Source organism: Mytilus galloprovincialis, chromosome 7 (genome assembly GCF_965363235.1).
Source record: "Mytilus galloprovincialis chromosome 7, xbMytGall1.hap1.1, whole genome shotgun sequence".
Taxonomy (NCBI): Eukaryota; Metazoa; Mollusca; class Bivalvia; order Mytilida; family Mytilidae; genus Mytilus; species Mytilus galloprovincialis.
Window position 1 is genome coordinate 15,171,553 of NC_134844.1, and position 19,395 is coordinate 15,190,947.

Here is a 19,395-nt window from a genome sequence, read left to right on the forward strand (position 1 = left end):
AGTTATTTGGTCCCTTGTTGATAGTTGTCTAATTAGCAATCCTAAATGAGGCTCTTTATATTTGTATACAGCTCTCAGGTATTACGTAAGACTTATACAAGTTTAGTACATATAGGCCTCTTGTTTTATCTCTGTATATGATGTGCAGGATGATCAACTTCTCCTCTGATGATCACCAGGTGTCAACATACCTGATGTACCCTGTAATTACCTGGAGATTTTACCTGTACAGGTATGTACACTAGCTTGTGATAACCTCACGACTATGCCATTCATCTTGCAAGAGGTCATTTATCAATCCTGGACTTAATGGTCATCTTTTGAAAAGGGAAATCCATTTAGTTTGAAGATTTTATAAAAGAGATGAGATAACCGATATCTTTTGTGTTGGAAAGTGGTACCCCATTAGCTGTTGGTACTATAATGTTTTAAGTGCAAGTACTTAACACTTTTAGAGACTGTCATGCTTAGTGTACTAATTTACAGAAGAATCCTGAACGAACCTTGTGACAAGTTGTGTGTCTCTAAGTAGGAGAAATGCTGTTTATAGTGTCATACATTGAACTCAAACTTCTATTAAAATGAGTTTTTACATGCATTTTGCTGTGTGTTTTGTTTATTCAAAATTGGCTATATAGGTAATAGGGGGAGGGGCCTTAGTTGAGATCTCACAGAACCTGTTTAACTCTGCTGCAATATTGCACCTGTCCCAAGTCCAGAATCTGTAGCCTTTGTTAGTCCTAAACTTTCCATCTGTTCAAATATTCCAGTTTTTGCTTAAAACGGAAAGATATTCAAAGGTCCTTGTAGATTTAGCCACAATTAATTAATGCCAACAAATGCAATCTACAATTTGACGCATTCTGATGACACTGTTACAAATAATTACTACATATAGTCTAAATTCCCAAAGTAATGATATTTCTGTACCCAGCCCAGACTGTTATTATGTGTTATCAGTGGGTGGGTGGATTTTTATCTCCGTGATGGACGTTACCTAGGAGTAAGCACCCTGCAACACCGATATGAAAGACTCAGGTTTTTGTCTTCACAATTTTTTGATAAAAACTTTTACATTTAAAACAGATTTATTCCGTTTTAATGCAATTTCTTTTATGATGTAACTCTTCACTTTAACAATACAGGCTGTTTTATGGAAATTCCTTTTCATGTTTTATACTCATGTAATATGTTATAGTTGTTTTATACACTATTCTTTTGAAGATATTATTGCCTGTTGACTGGCACAAGACCAGTAACCTTTGAAAGGGGCGATTAAAATTCACAATTGTGTTGTTCACATCTTAAAGACTAACATAAGTAGGAATCAGGAATGATATGAATTTGAGGAGGTGTAATGCAAACATATATATGTAGAACTAGCATTTAAGTAAAAGTACCAAATCATGACAATGACATTTAATTAATTGCTCCCTAAAGGATCCTTTAAAGAAAATTCCTCCAAATTAGCCAGTATGTAGGGCATTGTGGTCAATGCTGTGCTTCTAATACAAGACTTTTGTTAGTCAGAATAATCATCATACTTTATTTAATCTTTTACATATTAATAGAGAATACTTACAATGAAATATTAACAAGACAATGCAGATGTTTCATATCATATACTGCTGATTATGCTGGAAAAAAATATTTGTGCTAGTCTGAATTTGGAGTAAATTTCTGTCCTTGTAAAATCTATACTGCTGTTTTAAACAATTGTGCAAAAGTGAATTTATTTTATCAAGAAACACTATGAATATTGGCATTCACAGTTTCACACTGAGAAAAATTATTATTTCTAGTTCAGTCAGTTGAGCATACAAAATGGACTAAAGGTAACCATGGTACAAAAAATGTATTTCATTAGTTCGAAACAAAAAAATTCAAGGTTACTCCCTGTTCTTGATAAATTTAAAATGATCGTTCCTGCTGTGGTCAATATAACAGTTATTGACTGTTTTATTCAGAAAAGAAAATAGAATCTATATAATTTATTGAACCACAAGTATTTTAAATCTCCAGAAATAAATTCTGTGGTTTATTTAACAGCAGCTTTAGGTGACAGTAAAGCCTAAGGGATGAGAATGTTCACAGCTTGTAGAAAATAGTTTATACGTAGTATATATACTACATGAATATCAATGCATCTGGTTATAACATTTGTTAGCTGTTCTTTTTTTTTTTTGGTATTTTCACATAAAACTTAATTTGTATGCAGCTCTAAATATTGTAAACCATAAAAGACGTAGGTCTAATATAAGAGGACAGTTATTAATTCAAAGCACATGTATTATCTTGTTTTGTTTTGTTTTTCATTTTTTGTTGTATTAAAATCAGGCTGATGTTTTTCTCTTTTGAATACATATTGTTTAACTCAGCTTGCTTTTATTTCCTGCAATAGGGTAAATGTTTTTTTCATTGTAAAAGGCAATGCTTGTATGGTGACCTGAATAGTTGTTCATATCTTTTTCTTTGGTTCTTATGGATAATTTAGGGTTCGTGTTGCTTAGTCTTTATTTTTCTATGTTGTGTCTTGTGTGTACTATTATTTGTCTGTTTGTTTTATTCTTTTTTTTATCCATGGCGTTGTCAGCTTATTTTTGATCTATGAGTTTGACTTACTCATAGGCAATCAAACCACATCTCATTATATTTATACCAATATATAGAGAAACTGCATGTTTTTTTTAAAGAATAGCTCAGTACAGATTGATACAAAGAATTTGAAAAATGTTTTAGAAAATTAAAATTTGAGACTTTTATAAAATCTTTGTCTGCATATTACTAATGTAGTGATAAAAACATATTTTCTGTTAATTTACAGTTACTTTTAAAGTAAATAGTACACTAAAACATCCAGACATATGCGTCTACATGTGTTAGCTGGTACTAATGACATTTCTAGACTTACAAATTTTAAAGATAATATCACTATAATGGTGTAAAGTAGGATGTTTACATCCACCCACTTGTGGTACAAAGGTATTATCAAACTTGTTAAATGTTCCGATCGGTCAAGATAAAGATTGATTTAGACACACACCTTTTCACCCTGGGTACTTTTAATTCAAATGTTTGATTTGACCTTGGAATTGACATGTCCATTGGCAAAACTAATTTAATACATTTGTTCATGTTCAGTCTTCATTTCAGTCAACAAATAAACACTGTCAAAGGTTAAATGGACAAATACAGTTCATCCATTGGGTCAGGTTGACAAGAGTACCAACATCCTATTGAAGGGTTGTTATCATGTATTGTGATCTCCATTGTTAAATTTTGATCCAATGGTAAATATTTCATGTGTGTTCAGGACGAGAACAAATTAACAATGAATTGTAAAATTTTTAGTTTAAACGTTCATTTTTCAACATGAAAATTAATTTCTATCCATAAAATTTAAACATATTTATGCTGTGATGACATCTTATTTTTGTGTGGTGTGTTTGCAGTTCCATATCTATTAGGTTACAAGAGAAGACCATATAATTTAGGAATAAAGCAGATGTAGATAAGACAGCATGCAACCATGCAAGCAATCTGAAAAACTCAAAGACATTTCAAGGCAACCATGCAGATTTTTTCCCCTGTAATATTCTAACCTTTTACAGATCCTTTATACACACATTTTGTTTTAATATTATGAAAGCTCAAACAGTTTCGACTCTTCAGATTGCCAATTGTTAAAACAATTTTCAAGTCATTTTGAAGTTTATATTCAAAGATGAAGGAAGTTACAAAAAAAACTAAATAAATAAGTTCATTGCTGTACGTCTCATAGGCCTAAATCTCTTTTATTAGCCATAGGGATGAAGGATACTGTAAACTTATTATTCAGGAATCTTCCTACATGAGATAGCATGAATATTTTAAATCTTCTGCAGGTAATTTCATTTAAAAATATTTATAATATTTGGATAGCAGTGCCCTGCAAACTAAGTTTGGTTATTTTACAAGATAAACAAAATGGTTATTTGGCTTTGATTTTGCAAAGAGCTCCCCCATTTGTAATATCATGGACATTTTATGTCATAAAACTTGTACTTTTAACCCTCTCCAGACCATATGTTATTTGATGGGATTGAATGCTCAGACAGGTAACAATAAACAAACACCTGATTACACAAATCCTCTGATCCTATTGTGTTTTATAACCATGTAGACATTATATATGATTTACAGGGACAACCATATAAAGAGAATTGAACTGTAGTCCATTGATGGGGATTGTTTGATTAAACATCCTCAATGGAATGAGGTCAATGTTCTTTTTCATTGTTGGTTTAAAGAGCTTTCATTATACATTATTTTACACTTTGTTTTGCTAGAAACTTTTAAAATGTGACCAAGTTTGGCATAACTTCATATTTTACACTTAATAATATTTTCTGATTTAATACTTCTGTGACTAATTAAGTAATACATTGGCCCATTTGCAGGCCTCTTTTATTTCTCTGTTATCATAAGGCTTTCTTAACTGCTGCTCTGAAGTTGTCCATTTTTACCTGTGTCTGAACTAAACAGTAATAAACTTCAGCCAAGAATGTAACAATGTCCTCATGGACCATAAAATACAGGTTAACTTATATTTTTTGGTGGTTTTGACTTAATACCATTTTTAGAGTTAGTCATCTTAAAAAATGGAATATTTTTGTGTTTTGCTGATTATCAGCACTTTTATTGACACACTGGTTTTGCTGTTGTAAATTCTTCAGCATTAAATCTTTATTCATTTAAAATGTGCCATCTTTCCAAGAACAATAATTAATAATTTCATATGGACAACTTTCCAGGTCATGAATTTCTTTTCAAATGACACAATGTTTATGTATATTATGGTTACGTCACAGTATACTCGGATTGTTCAATGATGTCATTTAAACCTCAATTTAACTTGTGTAAATTCATTCATACGTCCTCTGAGCATACGTCAGAACTAAAAATTGGCTTATTAATTGAGAGCAGTTCTATGATAATCATATTTGAACAGTTTGTCATATACGATATTTGTTAATCATAGATATATTGAAATAAAATATCATTTCAATACACCTCTGATAATAGTGTTAATGTTAGAAACATACTGATCTTGCATTAACTAATAACTTAGATTTAGAATCTATTTCCCTTTTTTAGCAAATTCATAATGGTTCTAAAATTCATGCTTATTTTCCCATAATAGTCACACCTAGATATAGACAGAAAATACCTATTTCAGAATGACAAAAGTCATTATTTAGTTGTCAAAAGAAATTCATCTTCATTGTTAAGTGTGTGACCTGTTCAGTGATTCACACAAACTGTTTCCATGCAGAACAACCACACTATTACTACTTTGATGTATGTGAGAAAGTTAGACAGTTTATTCTGATAATACGGATAATTTGCATTTTTTCTATGTATATAGTTATTAATGAGATGTGCTTTTGAATAAAGTTAAAATGAAATATAAACGACCCAGGAAGATTATTTAAGATTTAAAGCTGAATGATGACACATTGGAAATATTCGTTGTTTATTTTTATAAATAAATATTTACAAAATGAACAATGAGGCAGCATCCCAAAACAGATTAAAACCCTGAAAGACAAATACAATTTATATAAGGCAATATATGTTTTTCAACACAAAGCAACTTTCTGTATATGATATGTCAAACACTAAATTGTCCTTATAGGCAAATCTTGAAAAGATTAAAACAATTTCTAAACATTTGCCATCAGCACCAAATTGTATAAAGGATATAATTTCTAAAATATGATAAAAGACCACCACTGACAAATAAGTTTCTAACTTAGTATGTCACATGAAAGCATGTGACTGCAGTGAGTGTCACACACAAAATATGGCAGGGTTAAACATGTTTGTTAGCCCTCAACCACAATCCCTAACAAGGGTCAGTAATGTAGTACAAAACATGCACAAACTAAAAATTAGTTGGAAAGGTCTTATCAATAGGAATTCGAAGCAAACAAAACAACATAAAAGGGACAAGGAACAAAGTTCCCAAATAAGGTAACTCATAGTGACTTGCACCAAGTTCAAAGTCTATAACTACATATAGATAAATCAGACTTAAATATTATTCAGGAAACATCTAACAGATTTAGTCTTAATATATATTATGCAGTATAAGAAAAGCATGACCTTCTTTTCCCCTAATGTGAACAGATGTACGTCCACGTCTGTGATTTTCATAGAAAAATACAAGCCCTTGCAAAGCAAAAATTGACTAAACTTCTTACAGAAAGTGTAGCAATCATCTAGCATCTTGCAATAAAAAAAATGATGTTTGCTTGCAAGCTTAAGTCAAGTATGCAGTTTGGTTTGGGAGGTCAATTGCATTATTGTAAATTTTTATGAAATAAATGAAATATGTTTTATCATGTTTCAAGTTGTAAATAAAAAAAGACAAAATGTATGACACAAAGATGATTTTTGGAAGATCATTATAAGTATAACATTTACAAGAAAGTGTTTAAAGCCATAAACATTTTTTATAATTTATTTTTCTTGTTTCCAATTATGGAGCATTAAGGTGAAACAAGTTTTAACTCATCTCTGGTATAAGGGCACACTAACTGACTATGGATTAAGTTATATAATTTGGGCAGATCTCCAGGTTTAAAGTATAATCGAGTTGCTTCAGAGGAAATCATATCCATTTAAAAAGTAACTATAATGCATATAATTTGCACCTTCACAGGATTATGATCTGTCTGTCTCAACTGCTGTTAATATAATATATTTTAAGACACTCATTCCTTTTTGATAAATGACTATCTCTGTTGAATTATGAACCGAAGTACTGACTACTAAATGAATAAATGATAAAATGTATCATATAAGATGACTTGTATTTACTTTACATAGATAAACAAATAATAAATCTATTGAATGTTTATCTTCATATTTAGACAGGAATAATTTTGAATAGTATAAATGTGTTTATAACAATTTCTTTGAGGAAGAGATTTGTTTGAGTGATAGGGAATAGGTATTTTTATATTACAGTGAAGTAAGACAATTTTAACACCTGTGAATTCCTTGAAATAGTAATCAATCTTTTGGAAGAAAGTATGTGTCAAGTGTTCAATCAAAGGAATACAGGAATGTATAGTCCCAACATTGATCCTTTTTTAGCTCACCTTGCCCAAAGGGTTACAGCAGATTGCATTAAGTGTGTAGGCAAAGGTAGAATCTTTGATTAGCTTGCTTGTTAGTTGAACTGTGAAGTCATTATAAGGGCAGGGATACTACCCTCCTTTCGGAGTAGTCTAGTCCTACAGACAAATAGATTAGATACTCTTAAAGGAGGGTAGTTAACCAAACCTGATAATTACTGGAAAGTTCAGCTAACAAGCAAAAAAACCAAATATTTTACCTTTGCCTACATGCTCAATGCATTCTGCAGTAATGTGAGCTATGCCATCAGTTGCCATCATTGTCTTCACTGCAAATACATTGTTTTAAACCATTTGGCAAATTTAAGATCAGACTTTGGCCACGAATAACATACTTCAGAGTATTCAAATATATAGGTGCATGTATATAAACATTAAGAAATAATTTACTCCTGTCAAATGAGTTAAAAATAAGACTGATGTATAGAACATATTTTTAATTAGAAATTAATTGTATAAGGGAGCTGTATACGCATACTTCAAATATTGCACAATTTGCTCATGACTTTTTTGCGTATTTGCCTTCATGCGTATATCGTATGATGCACTTTTACCTGTGTACAAGGGTATGCAGTGTTGTCATATAATGAGAAAACAGTCCCAGATGGTGAAGAAAAATAAAATATGACCTTCTCTGAGCAAATATTTTAGGTGATATTCCGAGCTATTTTCTGTGCTCATATTTTGGTTGTTATTATTATATAGGATATGTTTTAGGAAGGTTTTATCACTTGACATTGTGAACAGATTATAATTGTCCGATATAGATGTAACGGACTTGTATATTGTGGTATTTGATAAACAAGATGCTGGTTTTCTCTTCCTGGTACTAAGCATTTAAGAAACCACCAGCTGTACTTTGCAAAACAAAATTCATATATTAACTGTTAGGTATTTTTTAAGACCCATTATTTTAAATGAATTCAATTTCATGGTTGTAAGTTTTATACTTAGGTGAATAAAATTAAGTTAGTGAGATATTTCACAAACTTTGTCACTTACTGTGGTAGACATCGTCTGATTTACTCATGTGGAAGACTAACTCTTCACCAAGCATTAATATGTACGGTGGATATCTAACATTAGTACTTAAACAGCTCAGCCATCTATGCCTTTCCAAAATTTTAGGTTTACTTTGATTGTTGAATTGAAAAAAAGAAACTATCATTATACACAATGTTGTATGTTTTATTGGCTTCACCTATTTTACATGAACTAAAAAAACTTAGTCTAAGGCAGCTAACAAATCTAGTTAAACTCTACCTTATTAGGTAATTATAAACCAGAATTCAAAAGTCTATCTGTCTGGAGTGGGAAATTTAGATACTTTTGTGAATAAATTGTTGAGTTATCAAATCTAAGTGAGAAAAAAAATGCATGTCTTCCAACATTATTTCATTCATTTTATACCTTTATAGACATAATTTGTTATTTTTTCATAGACTGTATATTCAGAGGTATATATCATTTTGTGATATTGAGACAGATACTGTTTAATGATTTCTGAATGCACACAAAATTTAATCAAAGTCTGAAATATAGACCAATCTGTATACTTTGCCATAAAAGCTTAGCCTTTACCTTTTGTGCACATTTGAAAAAAAAACGCATAAATTTTGCTTCTGAGAATAAATAAGCTTTCTTTAGAAAAGCACCATTGATTAAGATATGGTTTATTACAAGCTATAGTAGTATTGTCCTGCATCAATATCCCTACCATCACTTAATTCAGACTACTGAGACAGTAAAAGTATACATGTATCTGACAATATATTTATCCCCCTCCTTTTTGTTGAAATGAAATACTTAAATCTACATTTATGATATTATGGAGATCCAACTTTAGAACAGCAATATATCTGATATTCTCCACACAACTAATGTCTGACAACTTTTGACGGAGTTACTTGTGGGCTGCTTGTTCCTGTTTTATGGTACATATTTAGATGAATTCCATTCATTTAATAAAGTGCTAAGATAAGTTTAGTATAATCTAGACAATGTGGGTGTTACGCTGCCTAATACAGTCATCAATGACATTAGTATTGACGAGATCATTGACACATTGTTACTCAAATTATAGCATCATCATTGTAACATATCTACCTACACAGAACAAATTATTGTCAACCATGGAATGTATAATCAAATGTTTAGTAAACCACATAAAAAGATTTCATCATTTCCTCATTAGTGCATTCAGACTTTATTCCAGTCGCATTTAATATTACGTAAGAGAGTTATATGCAACTGAAGATTATTTTTGTGAGGTATACACCCTTCTACATATTTATCAGGCTATCTTCATTACTATATAATATGAATACTTAGGTGTCATTTTGTAGCTTAAGGGTCCCAACCCTGGAGAATAGAACACTTTAATATGAGAGTAAGGAGTTTTTTTGGTCTTAAACTTAAGCATCATTAATTCATAATAGGAGTTGTTGGATTTGATTCAGGCATTCTGTATTAGGTCCAAAGATGAAAAGTCAAAGAGGATTTTAGTCTTTCAGTTATTATCCCCACTCAATGCTTTGTCAGTTGTCCATTAACATTGAGTTTGACAGCATACATTTTCAACATTTCCTCTGAAACCCTTTAGCCAATTTGAAACAAAGATGGCAGGAATATTACATGGCATTACTTTAATAATAATAATTTTATTTGCAAAATACACCCATATGGGTCAAGCAAACACAAATACAACATTTAATACAGACAGTGAAGAATTACAAATATAAACAGAAAAAAAACATAGTTATAAATGGTAATTAATGTAACCTTTGATGGACATGGACCTCATTTTCGCAATTCTAAAGATTGCTTTATAAAGTCACCAATTTCTGTCAAAAGCTCAGATTTAGGATTTAAAAGTTGTTTTAGCTTTAAAAGTGGTTGGTAATTTGTAAAATCAGGATTTATATTATTAATCTTTAAAAATAAGCAATCTCTTAAAGTTGAGTTTAGTTTGCAATATAGAAAAAAATGGTATTCATCATCAATTTTATTACAAAGTTTACATAACCTTTGATCTCTGGGTACATTTTTATACGACCGCAAAATTTGAAAAATTTTTCGTCGTATATTGCTATCACGTTGGCGTCGTCGTCGTCGTCGTCGGCGTCGTCGTCGTCGTTGTCCGAATACTTTTATTTTTTGCACTCTAACTTTAGTAAAAGTGAATAGAAATCTATGAAATTTTAACACAAGGTTTTTGACCACAAAAGGAAGGTTGGGATTGATTTTGGGAGTTTTAGTCCCAACATTTTAGGAATTAGGGGCCAAAAAGGGCCCAAATAAGCATTTTCTTGGTTTTCGCACTATAACTTTAGTTTAAGTAAATAGAAATCTATGAAATTTTGACATAAGGTTTATGACCACAAAAGAAAGGTTGGGATTGATTTTGGGAGTTTTGGTTCTAACAGTTTAGGAATTAGGGGCCAAAAAAGGGCCCAAATAAGCATTATTCTTGGATTTCGCACAATAACTTTAGTTTAGGTAAATAGAAATCAATGAAATTTAAACACAATGTTTATGACCACAAAAGGAAGGTTGGTATTGATTTTGGGAGTTTAGGTCCCAACAGTTTAGGAATTAGGGGCCAAAAAGGGACCCAAATAAGCATTTTTTTTGGTTTTCGCACCATAACTTTAGTATAAGTAAATAGAAATCTATGAAATTTAAACACAAGGTTTATGACCATAAAAGGAAGGTTGGTATTGATTTTGGGAGTTTTGGTCCCAACTGTTTAGGAATAAAGGGCCCAAAGGGTCCAGATTTAAACTTTGTTTGATTTTATCAAAAATTGAATAATTGGGGTTCTTTGATATGCCGAATCTAACTGTGTATGTAGATTCTTAATTTTTGGTCCAGTTTTCAAATTGGTCTACATTAAGGTCCAAAGGGTCCAAAATTAAACTTAGTTTGATTTTAACAAAAATTGAATCCTTGGGGTTCTTTGACATGCTGAATCTAAAAATGTACTTAGATTTTTTATTATTGGCCCAGTTTTCAAGTTGGTCCAAATCAGGGTCCAAAATTAAATTTTGTTTGATTTCATCAAAAATTGAATAATTGGGGTTCTTTGATATGCCAAATTTAACTGTGTATGTAGATTCTTAATTTTTGGTCCCGTTTTAAAATTGGTTTACATTAACGTCCAAAGGGTCCAAAATTAAACTAAGTTTGATTTTAACAAAAATTGAATTATTGGGCCTCTGTGATATGCTGAATCTAAACATGTACTTAGATTTTTGATTATGGGCCCAGTTTTCAAGTTGGTCCAAATCAGGATCCAAAATTATTATATTAAGTATTGTGCAATAGCAAGAAATTTTCAATTGCACAGTATTCAGCAATAGCAAGAAATCTTCAATTGCACAGTATTGTGCAATAGCAAGAAATCTTCAATTGCACAGTATTGTGCAATAGCAAATATTTTCAATTGCACAGTATTCCACAATAGCAAGAAATATCTAATTGCACAATATTGTGCAATAGCAAGAAATTCCAATTGGATTTCAATTGGAGTTATCTTTCTTTGTCCAGAATAGTAGTTGAATCAACTTAAATCATTGTTTTATACAATATACAATGTATATTCACTTTTACTACCAACTGATAGATTAAAACAATCTTTACCATTCAGTGATAACAAGCACTTTTTTTACATTTTAATATTTTATGATGTATTTAAATGAGTAGTTATTGTTGCAAACTTCATTAGAAATTTGAATTGAGATCAGTTTTGAAATAAGGGAAAGGGGGATGTGAAAAAAAAATTGGAGGGTCAATTTTTTTCATTTCAGATTTCATAAATAAAAAGAAAATTTCTTCAAACATTTTTTTGAGAGGATTAATATTCAACAGCATAGTGAATTGCTCAAAGGCAAACATTTTTTTTTAAGTTCATTAGACACACATTCATTCTGTGTCAGAAACCTATGCTGTGTCAACTATTTAATCACAATCCAAATTTAGAGCTGAATCCAGCTTGAATGTTGTGTCCATACTTGCCCCAACCGTTCAGGGTTCAACCTCTGCGGTCGTATAAAGCTGCGCCCTGCGGAGCATCTGGTTATATCTTCCCATTTCAACTTTTATATACACATTCTTCTTCATTTTGTTCTGCGTGATGAAAAACATGAATGCCAGAGGCAATATTGAATTTAATTGGCCAATTTTCAACAGATTTCCTTTGAAACTTAAGTGTCACTATCATTCCCACACCATACAACAAGAGATGCATCAATTAACCTTGAGCAGTTAATTTTCCTGTTTTTGGCTCATTTATTTGGAATTCCAAAATTCGTTTGAATCTGTGAAATACAGGTCAAGCTGATCCTTTTATATATTTCTCTTCATCTGCACTTTATCACAATTTTAAGTTTATTATGATGTCACAAAAAGGTTGTTACAAACTTGATGATGCCATTTATCAGTCAGTAGAAGAGTTTGTCAACCTCATGAATTTTGTTGAGCATGGACATCTCTGTTAATGGACTTTCTTCTTATACTTGTAAATATTTTATCATTGTTATATCTCTTTTCTTTAATTGAATGAAAGTTGAAAACTATAGGAGATAAGCCTTAGCCTAATTTACTGCCTTAGGAAAAGGATGTCATGAGATGTTGTGGTATCTAGTTGTACTCTTATAGAAATAATGGAAAAACATTGTCAATTTAAAATCTTAATTGACTTTACAAACATAGCATGTTAACATGCAGTTGATTTGTTTTATGAATGGATAAACTTTGTAGAAACACCACATGATGGTATGTCTTCATTACATAGAAATTACATCAATGATTCTTCCTGCGTCTTTATATCTACCGATTATTTTTGTTTTGCTGCACTGACTATTTTTGTTTAGGCCCCATTCAAGTGCATGAATAGGCAGTTGTATTTAGATATTTTGTAAAACAAAGTTGTATAAATATAATTGTGTCTATTATATTATATATATTGCATCATATAATTGTTTACTTTGTATCATCTTAGTTCAACATTTTACCCAGCTATTTATAAAAACCTAGTTTCTATCAAACACCATTTATAGGTATATTTGAATCTCCTTCTTTGTTTTTATGAATCCAATCCATAATTGATTGGATAGGTATTTTTTTGGTATTCCAAATCTCACAGTTAAGTAACTGTTTGACTGTAAACATTATATTGAAGATGATATCATGTCAGAAATTCAGGTAGAGAATCTCTATAAAAAATCAGATTGAAAAGACATAATCATCCTGACCTGAAATACTATTATTTGGTGGTTTTAGGTTTATTGCTGTCAAATATTAGGTCAGACACTTCCTAATTGAAAGCATGTATGACTGAAGCTAATTATCCTAGAAATGTCTGACAGTCAGACAGCTCTCAGGATCTTTGTTGTTTAATTTTTCTTGTTAAAATTTTACATATTTGTTTTTCATACATTTTTTTACATAAATATGTCGTTAGTTTTCTTGTTTGAATTGTTTTACATTGTCTTATCGGGGCTTTTTATAGCTGACTATGCGGTATGGGCTTTGTTGAAGGCTGTACGGTGACCTAAGTTGTTAATGTCTGTGTCATTTTGGTCTCTTGTGGATAGTTGTCTCATTGGCAATCATACCACATCTTCTTTTTTTATATTTACTGAAAGTTTTCACTGACTTTCTCACTCAGGATACTAATATGTCAGAAGGAATTTGTGAAGAAGATATTGACACTTTCCTATCACCATTAATTGAACAACTATATAGGTTGTTGAGAGTTATAAGTTGTCAGGTGTGGTGAATTATTTGTCTTCATTTAACTGTCCTTTTATAAGCAAGGAAACATATTAAATGAGTAATCTTGACAAAAAACTGATTTATTTGATTTCAAAATGAGATCCATTAAAATTGTTTTATATTTTGACAAATATTTAAAGTTGACATTAAATAAAATTGGCTATTATTTTGGTCATATAGCACTACAACTGTTTTATGACTTATTTATTTTTGGCTTTCAAATATTCTGCTTTGAGCTTTCCTAATGAAGGTATATCAAGAAAATCTTCAGAGGCATGCAATGTTGTTTTGATATTTTTAAAGATTATAGATGATATTTAATGATATAAAGTGACAGTAGTTCTATGGAGCATTTTAACCTTGCTATATTAAGACTAGTATCCTCTTAGTTTGATTACAATGTGTTACTCTAATAGTTGAACTCAACAATATGTTGAAACTGTGTTAAATTTTTTCAATTTCTGTCTTATTTTCATCAGAGTTTTTTAAAATATTTGTTTGATGCAAACAACCATCAGACATATGTTGTGACATATGCAGCCATCTGTGGTCTATTGCTTGCTTAAGCCAGATACATGTAATACTTTCAAAGGATAAGATTAACATACTTTTATCAATTAGGAAAAAACTGCTTTCAATAATTATAAACACCAACAGATTACAATTAAAATGACTTGACTATTGTTTTACTGACTTATTAGAAATTAAAATGGCAAAAATACTGAAGGAAATGCACTTTAAAATAAAGTGATTAGTTAAATATATCAAAGCTACCAAAAAGATGTAAAGAATATGTAAAGAAATAAATTTTTGTGACATTATTTAGAAAAAAACTGTCTTCTGCCTATATATAAATAACTTATACAAGGAATTTGAATAGATATGTATTATATTGTTTACCATTGGAATTTAAAATTCTACTACAGAAATACTACATTTTATTAAACCTCAAGGCATCACTAAATTAACCTGTCAACCACTTTGGCATTGACTGCAACCTTTTGGTACTTGTCAATAACTCCTCAAACATTTGTATGAAAGTATGATAAATTGATAATGCATTTGAAATGTTTGATGAGAGACCATCTTTGGAGATTAAGTTTGGCTTCAAGCACTGCTGAAGAGACATAAATTGTTGACATGTGCATCTGGTGCAGGAACATTAGTACTGCTAATGTACTAGTAATTGGATATTATTATATTGCATAATTATTAATGATGCCACACCTTTCATTTAAATTATGTCAGAATTACTCCTTTAATTCCAATTATCAGAGGAAATCAGAAATGGCTGAACAATATTTCAAATGTGTTAAGGGGTTTAGTGACATCTTACTTGACAATGATGTGTTTAGGTGTTATAATCTGTCATATTTTTGTTAAGGAGCCAACAACCCAAAGACAAAAATAATCCAAACCAATCTAGAGAGCAACATACAGTCAGTGGTTGATGTTTGTTGCTGCATATCATATTTGTTTTAGTTCACTATTTTATGCATAAATTCAGTCCTAAATTTTCTCGTTTTGAATTGCTTTACCTTTGTCATGTGCCTTTTACAGCTGACTATGCTGAATGAGTTTTGCTCATTGTTAAAGGCCATACAGTAACCTATAGGCTATTGTATAGTAATTAGTTGTTAATTCATGTGTCATTTGGTCAGGTGTAGAGAGTTGTCTATTTGGCAATCATACCACATTCTTGTTTTATATATATCGTTTGTACAGTATGTCTAGCTCCTTATCCTCCTGAGTTTATAAAAGTTTTTAAGTTTAATTAACAAATTTGAATAACAAAATATTTTTTGTCTTTTTCAGAATGTGTGCTGTTTGTAGCAGGGCATTTAATGACACTGCATTTGTACGCTATCCCAACGGTGTTGTGACTCATGTACATTGTGCTAAAAATAAACATATATGTCCAGTAACAGGAAAACTGTTCAGTACGAAGCGTTCCTGACATGATCCTATATCTACAGTTTATACCAGTGATTAACAGATTTGTTGATAAATTTTTTTTTTCATCATCAGCCCATCTGTGAGAAATGTTTTGCGTGTGTGGTGTTTTTACTTGCAGACAGTGAAATGTTCATCTATAAAGGAAATGCATCATGTATAAGTACATGTATATCAAATTGTAACTTGAATTAATTTCATGTATGTCAAATGTGCTCATTATACGGTTGTTTGTAACTCATACTGCCACAACAAGTCTTAAAACATGTTGTACCACATTTTACTGTATAATGTTAAAGACATTCCTATCATACCTTTAGTGTATGACATTTTGAATGTCTACTTAATAAATTCTGTTCTAGGGGACTGTCTTTTATTCTATATCTGTACCAAAAAAACAATCTTGAGGGAGGAAGAGCAAATATATATCAATGAGTGATGTAATGGTTTCTTGGGGAATACTTTTAGTTCAAATGCTTGTACAGGATTTCTAATGAAGTTGTTGAATGCTTAAATCAGTCTTGAAAAATGTGCTCTTTATAAGTATTAAATTATTTTCTTTACCAAAGTTTCTGAAAAGTTTTGTAATATAAAATAAAGTTGATTTCCCTTGATTTGACTATAGTCATATTTACTGTTCAAGAGTTTGTCTTATTAAAGGCAGTATATTTTTAGGTTTTAATATACATTTATCCTTATCTTTATTACAATATAATGGCTCTTAAAAGACAGATCAATATTTTTGTGCATTCTTAATCTTTTAAGAGATATAACCAATTGTTACATAATAATGTGTGATTATTATGGGTTTTATACAAGAATTTTAAGTAGCTGGCGACTGGACCAAATCAATTGTAATTTGTACACAATGTTATGGACAACAAAACAAAGGACAATATGTTTGTCCATTTGACAGTCAGTTGACCTTGTTTGGACTTTTTATAGTAGGTTTTCTAAAATACATAACTATTTATTTCATATTATAAAGTATTAAAAATAACACAATTTTGCTGTTACCAACAACTAAAGCATAGATGTCATGATAAGTTGTACAGTGCATGAACACACAGCAATTTTACATATGTTTAATATATGATGACTTTAACTTTAAAAAAAACTGAAACAACTGTATATTTATGTGAAACTGTATATCTTAATTTCCATAGCAAACCTGCCTCCGGGTGTGGGAATTTCTCGCTACATTGAAGACCTGTTGGTGACCTTCTGCTGTTGTTTTTTTCTATGGTCGGGTTGTTGTCTCTTTGGCACATTCCCCATTTCCATTCTCAATTTTATACTAGTTAAGATTGCATATTTTGTTGGCTAAAAAGAAGTGTAATGTAATGTTAAAAGAGTTCATCATCCTAACAGACAAAATATCTGTATATAAAGGTTTATTATAGGTTAACACTTGTTTATACAATTCAAGTATTTGTTTGTCATTTTTTATAGCAACAAATCTTTGCACATTATTAAAACCAGTCACTCAAAGTGATGTTGAAATGTTAGTGAATAAATACTATGGATGTGATGTTATAGTGAAAACTTATAATTGTTTTGTTAAATATTTGTTAGATTATATTAGGCAGTGAAGTAAAGTTTGGAATTTTTGAGTGGATGAAATTCCAAAATGTCCGTATGTAAAATGAAATTGTCAAAAATATATTCCCAATATCGAAATAATAACATTTTGGAATGACAATACAGGGTTTTGCTATCAGAAAGAAACACCACATAGACACCTAGTTTTGACTTGCTGTTAAAAGGACACTTTTCTTCTCTTTACATGTGAGATTGAATTAAATATAACTGCTGTTTTGTATTGCTCATATTACCTCCTTTCTTTAATATTAAAACACTTATCCTACAACAATCTGCACCACAAGGTACTTTTTGTTAAAAAAAAACTGCTTATGTTGATGACTTTCACTGTTTCATAAAAAAACTGGGCAACAAAATTTTACTTTGTCAGTTTCTAAGGATTTCACCATTTTTGAATATTCTTAATAGTTCGGTATTTTTGTAATTCATTTTTTACAAGTTCAAATTTCCACAGACAATGAGGAAGCCTACTGCTAGAACTTTGGTAATTGATTGAGGAAATGATCATATGATTTTTTTGAAAACATTCTGAAGGTTTTCATGGCAGAAATCATCATAATTCTTATATTGAGTAAAATCATGTCATTGATCAGTTGAATCAGTCTTTAAAAATACTCGTTACCATATTGAAGTGATTGTTGTTGGTTATTTTGCAATCTTACATATAACAGATTTCCTGCTAGCCTTGATCTTAATAAGATAGACCATTTGTTTTTTGGTATCTGGAGTACAGGCAAAACATAATGTCCACGATTTTAGTTGTGCTCAAGCAGCTTTAGAGCTTTAAAGTGTTTAAGTATTTAAATGTTGATTTCTCTGATTGGAGTTCGTGTAGGAAGCCAGTAGTGTTATGCTGTGTCTGAATTTTTAGGAATGTATGAGTAATTATTTCTGTCATGCTCAATTCAATCTGGTAAATTTAAATCATTTTTTTCTGATATCCTAATGGATGTGTCCTCTATGCCTAACATTTAATGTCAATTGAATCTGTCAAATCTACAATTGACACTGTCAAACTCTGTACTAATTTCTAACTTCAATAGGATTTTCTTAATAAAGAAAATGAATAAGTGTAGATCATCAATAGTTAAAGTAAAGGATATGTATGCATTTGAGAAAATGAACTTTTTTGGGATATGAATGATTGAAAGAAAGAAAAACCTGTAGGAAATGAATGGCTAAGATAAAGGTTTCTTCTTTGGAAACAAAATGTGCTTTGGGGCTTATTGTATGGATTCACCCCTAAAGTTGTATTGAAGGAACCAATGGAAACCTGCAGCATATATTAACACTCTGATAATAGTTAACCATTATTTAGTAATTTTACATATGATGAACATCAGAAATCACTGTTATATTTGGATTACAGCATGTAAACAAGTAGAAATGTGTAACATTCTAACTATTTTATTCAGGTAATTTCAAAGTCTACAAATATTGTGACGTATGTTTAACTGTTACACAATGTGACAAGTGTTTAACTATTACACAATGTATCTTCATAAAGTATTTTATTTTAGGTATATCATCTAGTGCAATATTGTCAGAAATGACACCTTATCTATCATTGTTTTATGTCTTACAAATCAAAAACATTTTAATGGCAATACACAATAAATTTGTCATTATCAATTTGTTGTTCTTTTATTGTTAATTTGTTGTTTCGTATGATGTGTGTATTATTGCCCTATTACATCTCTAAGCTGTGTAAATAGTTTATAAATGTTGGTCAATGACATTTGTTAGTAAACAATTGTCAGGTCATTCTCCGGAATAGCTGTCCTTAAGGCCATGAATAGTAATTAGGGATGTCACAGGCTTATAGGATTTTCCATACAACCAGGTCATGTTGGTCCTCATTTTTAAAATAAAACAAAAA

General features: G+C 30.6%; 1 protein-coding gene across 1 annotated transcript in view; it reads left to right on the plus strand.

Annotated features, from left to right (window-relative positions):
• Positions 1 to 19,148, plus strand: part of LOC143082399 (transforming growth factor-beta receptor-associated protein 1-like) — a 65,325-nt gene extending 46,177 nt beyond the window's left edge. Inside the window, exon 22 of the mRNA XM_076258049.1 lies at positions 15,777 to 19,148. Within this exon, the coding sequence (XP_076114164.1) occupies positions 15,777 to 15,918 (142 nt within the window). The 3' untranslated portion in view covers positions 15,919 to 19,148. The remainder of the gene's footprint in view (positions 1 to 15,776) is intronic.
• The last annotated feature ends 247 nt before the right edge of the window (positions 19,149 to 19,395 follow it).